The sequence below is a fragment of the Notothenia coriiceps genome, unplaced genomic scaffold, assembly GCF_000735185.1.
Source record: "Notothenia coriiceps isolate Sejong01 unplaced genomic scaffold, NC01 NC01_scaffold00001292, whole genome shotgun sequence".
Taxonomy (NCBI): Eukaryota; Metazoa; Chordata; class Actinopteri; order Perciformes; family Nototheniidae; genus Notothenia; species Notothenia coriiceps.
This window is the reverse complement of record NW_011333993.1, coordinates 19,977-29,520: the sequence shown is the minus strand read 5'-3', so window position 1 is coordinate 29,520 and position 9,544 is coordinate 19,977. Positions and strand designations below refer to the sequence as shown.

Below are 9,544 nucleotides of genomic sequence, written 5' to 3'. Positions count from 1 at the left end.
ATTGAACAGGATTGAAAATACTTTTTTACAGGCAATGGACACCAAAAACAGGGACAAACCATTACCTTTCAATTTGACAATGATATGTGTTATTCATAGCACAGTTCAAAAGGATCAAATAAATGATTTGCCTCTTGCCATTAACTACCATATCAAATGTTAAAGTTTATAAAAACTCTGTTGCATCATAAGAATAACTTTCTTATTTTTTGTTCTTACCCCCAGGAGTTTCAAAACCTATCCACACACCAATGTTCATTGTGTCAAAGGAATTAGTAGACATATTCAAGGGGTTGAATATGATACTGATGCTGCTTATTTTTTAACTCAAGTTGAACCGCCTTTGAGCTGACATATTATTGTAGACCTGTTTATCTATCGATACTGCTTTTGTTCTTAATAATATGTACAACAGAGTTTAATCAAACTACACAGTTTACTATTTTTCTTCTCAAAAAATCTCATTTTCGGACTCAAAACAATAACATGTTTGTCCCTCTCTCAACATTTCCTGCCTGCGGCTCTTACAGTAGCTCCATGCCAAATGGTTCAAGAAAAATATCTTTACACAATCTTTCAGTTTCTTTTATAAGTGTGATTGATTTCCTAAAACAGCTGGGCACTGTTTTGTCTATGGGAAAAAAGAAAGAGGGAATAGTTAATATCTTGGGGAATATTTGAGTCTGAACATAAAGCAGGCTAATCCTGAGCTCCTTCAGGTCTGGTCTGATGTTTGATTAGCTTTAATGAATGATACTAACTATGTCTCTCCTTACTTTTTCATTCATTTGCATTGATCCCCACCATCCTCACCCTTCTGGTTGTCAAACTGCCTCCATCACTACTCTCCACTCTGCCTTCTTCTTTCCTCTCCTGTCTGCATGTTTGGGATAATGTCTCATTCTCCATATTGTGTTTTATAATGCACATTTCTTCATTACTTACTCATAAATTGCATGTTTCCATTTGTCCACGGCCTTGTTTGTGTGTCTGTCCATCTCTTTGGTGTCCCTCCCTTCTGCCCTGTCCTGCAACCTTTTCTCACCTCCTTCCCTCTTTTTGTATCTTCCCTCCCTCTACTCCCCTTCCGTCCTTTTGGTGCATCATGGGACATATAGGTTTCTACGGTCTGGATGAGTCCGACCTGGAAAAGGTGTTCCGACTGCCAACCACCACCTTCATCGGAGGCTCGGAGACCGCCCTGCCGCTGAAGGAGATCATCCGTCGACTGGAGGTGAACTCAGACGCAGCTCCCTGTAAAGCAGGGCTGTCAAACTGCTTTTAGTTCAGGGCCACATGCAGCCCAATTGAATCTCAAGTGGGCCGGAGCAGTAGAATCACAGCATAATAACCTGTAAATAACAACTCCAAATTGTCCCCTTTTTTTTAGTGCAAAAAAAAAAATTATTTCTAAAAATGTTGACATTTACTATGAACTATGAACAACCTGACATTTTTTCAAGAAAAAATATTATGCCTTAGTTTATCATTTCCACATGTGCATTACAAGGCACATTTAATCACAAGTATCAGGAATTGAACAATATAGTATTTTATGATCAGAACAACTTGTCACGAAGAAATTATTTTACATTCATTTCCACATGTGTGTAGTAATCCTGAAAACCACCATACAAACTACAGTGGGAACTATTAAGGGAGAAGGTTAAGTCACCCCATGTCTTATAAATGTATTATATGTATACAATACATAAAAGTTTATAAAATTGCATTGAATGTCTCCTCTGTCATTTTAATGCTGTGCAAAGTCATCCCGCAGGCCGTATGTTTGACATCCCTGATCCAGACCAAAGATATTCCAACGTGAGTGTGAAAGTTGGCTGTACAGGTGAAACTCCTCTCCTCTCTCTGTCAGATGGCGTACTGTCAGCACATTGGGGTGGAGTTCATGTTCATCAACGACCTGGAGCAATGTCAGTGGATCAGACAGAAGTTTGAGGTTCCGGGAGTGATGCGGTTCGATCTGGAGGAGAAGAGGACGCTGCTGGCCCGCATGGTCCGCTCCACCAGGTAATCATCGCAACACGCCTATATATGAAGTTGAAGTTTAGCCTCAGTTGCAGCACCGTGGCTTGCTGGTGTGGCAGCCCAGGTCGATGAGGGGAGGGGTACATGTTGTCAGATTGAGGAAAAAATTCACCAGGAGAGTTTTCTTGACTCTCATAATGAATTCGGGTGGTTGGAGCTTAAAATAAATGAATTCGAAAATGTACATGTCACTAAGGACCACCCTGTGTATATATGTATATATATATATATGCTGTTCTGTTATTTGTGGAATAACTAAATCGGTGTTGGAATTTAGCTTTTTTTCCCTCTCCTCCTCTCTCACACACATGTGTAGATCAAGCAAAACACAGAATACTACCAGCAAATATACAAAATCAACTTGTTTTAAACTCAGGGGATGAGCAGCAAACAAGGGAATGTAACTTTAAGCATCAGTTTTCACTTTAAAGCAGTGTATCTCTGTAGTTGGTGTTAAACGGTGGAATTCTTTACCAACTGACTTTAAGGGCTGTATGAACATCTTTAGGTTTAAGAAAATGTCTAAAGAAAGAATAATAAGACGGCATAAAGATGTCAGCATTTTCAGGTAACCTGTTTCGCTGATTTTTCATTGTGATCTTGATTTCATGTCACTGTAAGTATCAGTGTAAGCAGCTGTAATTGACAGACCATTGATTTTCGAGGGGCAGTTAAAATAAGACTTTCTTCTCCCTGCTCCTTTCCATCATGGGCTACAAAAAAAACTCCTTAAAGTGTACATATTTTGTTTTATAATTATTGCCATGAGTGGAATAAACCAATAATACAAAACATGTGTAAGACGTCAGGCGTTTGTTATATATCTGGAGGGAAGCAGTAAACGACGAAAGAGCACAGAGTGAAGGGGTCGGAACCAAAATGTCCAAGAAAAGAAAAGTTAATGAGAGGAGGGGCAAGCAAATGCCTGCATGTGCCAAATGGAGGCCAGTCGGTAAGTCTTCTTTGCCACAAGGCAGTGGCATTACCCCAGGATTATGATGTACAGCCACACTTTATCCAAACACCACGGCGCATTGCGAGATTAACATGAATTGATGTCAAAAACTCGTGCTATGGTCATTTTAGCTTTCAGATTATGAAACTCTAGCACCATATTCAGATGATACATATATTTCTGAAGCTTGTTAAGGCAGGATGAACTTTTCAGAATCACCTCCCACTCTTCTATATTCAGATGAGTTTACTGGAGTAGTGACGCTGTCAGGATCATATAACTTGGCCCTTTATAACCCATATTACTGAGCCCTTCCATCAACAGTCATGTCATCTAGTGTTTGATGAGGATGGAGTGTATCTGTTCAGGTCTCTGAGAGGAGTCTGCAGGGTTAAAGGGATGAAAAATGTTCTGTACTAACCTACGATTGACTGTGAGATGTAGTTTCTGAAAAGTTTGTTTGTGCAGGTTTGAGGAGTTCCTGCAGAAGAAATGGTCTGCAGAGAAACGTTTTGGTCTGGAGGGCTGCGAGTCTCTGATCCCGGCTCTGAAAACCATCATCGATATATCCTCTGAGAGCGGGGTGGAGAATGTCGTCATGGGAATGCCTCACAGGTATCACACACTCATTCATGTATCAATACTGTACACACACACAAATGAGTAGGACATCTCTAAGATTTAAACGGTACTACTCCCCTTATCGATACTGCTTATCGATCCGGCACTTTAACAGTATTTTTATCGGTTCTTTTGTTGTTTTATAAGGGAGAACTAATCAAATTGGAAATAGAATTAACATTACTTTATGTAAAATAAATAACATGTATGTTTGTAACAAATCATAATAGACTAATATGACGATGGAAATGCAAAAACAATCAAATGAAGAATTATTTAGTGCAAAAGCAAAAATTGGTTACCGTTTTTGTCTTTTAAATGAACCCATGTTTGTGTTGGGTGCCAGCATACAGAACATACCTGCAGTGGTAACGTTACTCGTAATTGGGGCAACAGATCTACGACTACGATTTTGGCGAGTTGAATTTCTCCGTCTGAATATGATGCGTTTTGGGCAGATGTTTGGCCAGATTTCCTGGTTTTTGCGCACTTATGGCAAACGAGCATAGTCTACATCAATCCTTGTAGAGTGTAACTATACGTTTGAAGGCTCCATTTTATCACCCATCGTGAGAGAGAGAGAGAGAGAGAGAGAACAAGATCTCATGGATTGAAGAGTCCGGAAAATAATCTGACTAATTTTGTAAGGATATTGCAAATTACAAAGCAGAGTTGTTTAGTTAAAATGTGCAAGATAATGTTAATGTAGCAATAATAAATATGAAATATATTTTATATACATGACTTTTTTGCCCTGGTTCTCAAAGGAGCACCTTTTTAATACGGGGTTTCCACTCATGTTGGTACACTCACCTCTTTCGTCTTTCAGGGGCCGTCTGAATGTCTTGGCCAACGTGATCCGTAAGGAGCTGGAACAGATCTTCTGTCAATTTGACTCAAAACTGGAAGCTGCTGATGAGGTAATGTCTCTGCTTTAGTGCCATTACTGCTGTTTTTACTGCTGTGTGTTGCCTAAACAAAGTATAACATTTTCAAAAAAGAATATCTTCACATTTAATTCTGTATACTACTTATATTTTTCTTTCACTTTATTTTGTCTTGCATACATTTAGAGCCGCACATCTTGGCTATATCGTGACATTTTGAAGTGACCTTTGCTGTGGTTTCTCCTCCTCAGGGCTCTGGAGATGTGAAGTACCATCTGGGAATGTACCATCGACGAATCAACCGTGTGACGGACAGGAACATCACCTTGTCTCTGATGGCCAACCCGTCTCATCTAGAGGCAGTGGATCCCGTGGTGCAGGGAAAGGTCAAAGCTGAGCAGTTCTACTGCGGAGACAACGACGGCAAGCGGGTGAGGCTGAGAAACAGTAAAACCAAACTACATTTAAAAGAGACATTGCTTCTAAACTAGCTTTGAGGATTCACCTTATGTTTCCTCTGCTTTAGGGCGTTTCTACAAGGATCTGTTATCCTTTAAGTTACATTACTTAGGGTAAAATTTGTTATAAGTTATATTTCACTAGGATTACACATTATTAGCTTTAATACAATCATTTCTATCCCAGTTACTTCTGGTGAGAGCGTAAGGGCTATCACTTTGGATAGTCTTGCCAGCTTTATCAACCTTTTCTTGCCCAAGCCTGTGCCTAACATTCGCTAGCTTGCTTGTTAGATGGGTAGCTAAGGTACGCTAGCTAACTAGTAAGGTAGATGGCGAATGTTAGCTAGCTTGTAAAGTAGGTTAAATACTGACTTGTAAAAGTGCTTTGAGGGTTTTTTAAGACTGTAAAAGCACTATATAAATGCATTCCATTTAGCATTTATGCTACTAGATGCTTTGTTGAATTTTGACCAAACTGTAACAGTGACTCGTTACAGACATTATGATATGATAGTTATTATTTGTTTGTTTATGTTTGTTGTGTTTTATGTGGGTACTGTCCAAATGCTTGTGTGTGGACCAGAAAGAATGGTCAACGCTAATGCTAATAACAATTATAATAGAAATAAAGATAAACCGAAAGCAATGCACTGGAAAAAACCACAGATTAATTGAATTTGTTCTTCTCCAGGTGATGTCCATCCTGCTCCACGGAGACGCAGCTTTTGCCGGTCAGGGTGTCGTCTACGAAACCTTCCACTTGTCTCACCTGCCGTCCTACACCACGCACGGCACCGTGCACGTTGTCGTCAACAACCAGGTAACATACCTGAACAGATGTACTCAAGCAATTCTCTTTCTGAAGTTCATCACTTCTTCTCTGCACTGTTTTTTACCAGAGGTAGAAAAATTACTCAGGTCTTGTACTTTAGTAAAAGTAGAGTACCAGAGTGTAGGAATACTCTGTTACAATGCAGGACAAGTCAAAGTCCTGCATTTACTCGAGTAAAAGTAAAAAAGTATTAGCACCAAAATATACTTGAAGTACAAAAAATTAAAGTACTCATTATTCTGAAAGACATGTAATATAATGTATATGTTTTGATTATAATTATTAATGTATTAATGTGTTATCAAAGCTCTTTTTTCCTTTGTATACTGCAGGGTAGCTGTAAATGTACTCCAGGTGTAGCAATACATTTAAATTCTCTCAAAATTGTACTTAAAGGTGGGGTAGGTAAGTTTGAGAAACCGGCTCGAGATATACTTTTTGTTATATTCCATGGAATTCTCTTAACATCACGATAGCAATGAATATCTTGTGTGCTTTAACAAAAAATCCATTAAAAAATGTCATCTGTGGAAGCCGTAGTACTGTAAAAAGCACGAACAATCATCTGAGCCGGCCCGGTTAAAATAACTGGATGGCCTACCTGCCTGTCAGCCTTCCATCTGTGCACAAACTTATCTCGTGCCCTCATTGGTCATGTAGGCATTTGTGTGTGTTGGAGGAGGGGCTCTGTAAGGAAGAGGCAGATTTTTTCCGGCTGTGTATTTTCAAATTCTAGCGCACTCGAGCTGGTTTCTCCAAAATTACCTACCCCACCTTTAAGTACAGGTCTTGAGTAATTCTACTTAGCTACTTTTCACCTCTGGTTTTTACCTCGAACTGAACAGATACAAGAAAGAAAAAAAGTTTGTTTCGCTACTGGTAATCCGCAACATATAATTGAGAAGTCAAACCTGAGAGGATGTTTACAGAAAACACATTTGATTTCTTATATAATTAACAATCAATCAAACTATGCAAGTTCGGAGGACTCTAGGAAGCAAACAGGCAGATGGATGACTGAGCTCTAACCCTGTGTCTCCAGATCGGCTTCACTACAGACCCTCGTGTGGCTCGCTCCTCTCCGTATCCAACCGACGTGGCTCGAGTTGTCAACGCTCCCATCTTCCACGTCAACGCCGACGACCCGGAGGCCGTCATCTACGTCTGTAAGGTGGCCGCCGAGTGGAGGGCCACGTTCCACAAAGACGTGGTGGTCGATCTGGTCAGTGTCATCGTTTTTAGGTAAAAACTCCAAATTGTTGTGAGATTGTGAGAGACTTACAAGTGTGTGTGCAGGTTTGTTACCGTCGGATGGGTCACAACGAGATGGACGAGCCGATGTTCACACAGCCGCTGATGTACAAACAGATCAAGAAGCAGAAGCCGGTTCTGCAGAAGTATGCAGAGAAACTGATCGCAGAGGGAGTCGTCAGCCGGCAGGAGTACGAGGTAACAAGACACTTCCTCTTCCTCAAGTTTTTCCGTGTCCACATAGCTCTATTTTCTGGCAGAAAGTTATTCTCCAATTTCAACAGTGACCGACGCTTTTGTGAAATCTTGAAATATTCTCAAACCAAAACGTTCAAAGAAATTGCATTGAAATCAGAAACAGAAGACACTGGGAAATAAGAAAGAGCAGCAACACATTACTTCATGACCAAGTTATTGTTACTGTTAGAAAATAGCACAGCAGAGTTTTCGGCTGACGAAGGAACCGTAACGCGGCGCAGATGGACCCGGTGGAATCTAGGGGTTAGTAACTTGTTGACGTGAAATGTGTTGCTCTCTTTACATCTCCACTAGCTGGGTCGTTACTCAACACATTTTTGATTATTTTTGTTAGCATCATTAAACATAGACATTTCCGTCCCTTGCCCTGTTGCTACTGCTGTGTGTGTGTGGATGTCTGGCAACTGATTTTGGCACTAAACACACTCCTTTCTTCTTTCACTCTGTCTCTGTTTGCAGGAGGAGATTGCCAAATATGACAAGATCTGTGAGGAGGCATACAATCGCTCCAAAGATGAGAAGATCCTCCACATCAAGCACTGGCTGGACTCCCCCTGGCCTGGTAAGGGGGAGAGGGGATGGGGGAGACCATGCATTTGTGTCTATCTGTAACATTTTCTTGTCCTTAATTTTTACGGGGTTGTAAAATCATAATCTGTTATTACCTCATTTTTAACAAAGTGTCATAGTAATATATAGAACAAGCTTATCAGAGCAGCGATGAAAAGGCACTGTGCGGTCACTTTTAAGCAGATGAAGAAAGAATGTTCTGCAGTAACAACAGAAGCCAGTAAAGGGCTGTACACAAAATATACTTATTTAAATTACTTAAATTACTAGATTTCAAAAAGCCTTCCAATGTGTTTCATGACTTAATCATACACATTGCAGATTTATTTTTAATTATAACTAAATTATTTGTATTCTATTCTCATTTCATTAGATATAAACATGTTGTGAAGTAACACATATATTTTTTGCATTCAAATGTTGATTTAGAATCCTTTTTCCAACCTTCTAAATGAAGCCCTGGGGCCTCATTTATAAAGCGGTATACGCTCAAAAAATGACGTACGCCAGTTTCTACGCAATTTTTGCGATTTATAAAATACTAACTTGACGGGAAAATGTGCGTCCTACACGCAAACTCTAACCCATGGTACGCACTCCACATAAACACCGGGCAGAGACTGAAAACTCACACCGTTTGGCAGAAGGAAGAAGGAGAGAAATATGTGGAAATAATACATAATAAATCGTTATTTTTATCATATATGAAGAATTCATTTTCAACATTGATTAAAGCCCAATCTTTAAAATGATTTTTAAAAACGCCTGTTGGAGACTCCTCAGTGCAACACAAAAACATAAGATTGGAGAATAAATAAATACACAAATGTATTTAAAATCACCTCGAATATGTTGTGTTAATGTTATGAAATTTTTCTCATCATTATGCGGGTAAACCAGAAGGGACATATTACGTCTAAACTGACGCCGTTTTGCATTTCTATAGGTTGTAATTAGATCAAGGCATGGTTTATATATACTATCATGTTTAATCGTGTTTTTATGCCGGTTCGCCGCGCTAACTTGATAAGTCGCTCGTAAAACCCAGGGAGGTATGAAACTAGAACACCATATGGAGAAAACATTGTACAGCTGTATAACAACAACACCTTTACGTTGTTTTCCTTTTAACTGGTGGATATAGAGTTTGCGGGGGCGGGTTGAGATGCACAGGCTGACGTGGAGACGGCTGCGCACAGCGGACTCCGCCTGTGAACACAACCACCAAAACAAGAGAACATAATTCAGATCCATTCGTCATGACTCCACTCCGGCAGACGCATTCCGCCGCTCATTTCTTTCACAGTTTCCAGAGGGTGGTGTCTCCTGTTTCCCCGTGTGTACAAACACACTGCCTGAGGAAGGTATGTGTATTTTTTCTTTGGACTATTTATAGGCAAATTTATGGTGCGTTACGTGTATATAGCCCTGCAAAAGCTTGTCACTGTCATTTTGCAGTCTGATTTGTATGTGCTCCTCCCGGCAAGGGAGTAATATACGTGGTTGTGTGTGTTGTGTGTGTGCAAGTTGATGTACTGCACTTGCTCGCTGGTACGCAATTGTTTGTGAATCTGGGAAAGTGTCGGGAACAGTTTCTGTACCTATTTTTGGGATTTCTACTACGTAAGACAACCTTCCCACATGAATCCTTACGACGGCG

The 9,544-nt window shown here is 40.0% G+C and overlaps 1 protein-coding gene across 1 annotated transcript in view; it reads left to right on the top strand.

The window, feature by feature from the left end:
* The first annotated feature begins 1,113 nt into the window (after positions 1–1,113).
* The window catches only part of LOC104959998 (2-oxoglutarate dehydrogenase, mitochondrial-like), a 27,116-nt gene continuing 18,685 nt past the window's right edge, over positions 1,114–9,544 (top strand). Inside the window, 9 exon segments of the mRNA XM_010787927.1 lie at positions 1,114–1,234; positions 1,877–2,031; positions 3,473–3,619; positions 4,455–4,545; positions 4,764–4,943; positions 5,665–5,793; positions 6,848–7,027; positions 7,102–7,254; positions 7,774–7,876. Coding sequence (XP_010786229.1) covers positions 1,877–2,031; positions 3,473–3,619; positions 4,455–4,545; positions 4,764–4,943; positions 5,665–5,793; positions 6,848–7,027; positions 7,102–7,254; positions 7,774–7,876 — 1,138 coding nt within the window. The 5' untranslated portion in view covers positions 1,114–1,234.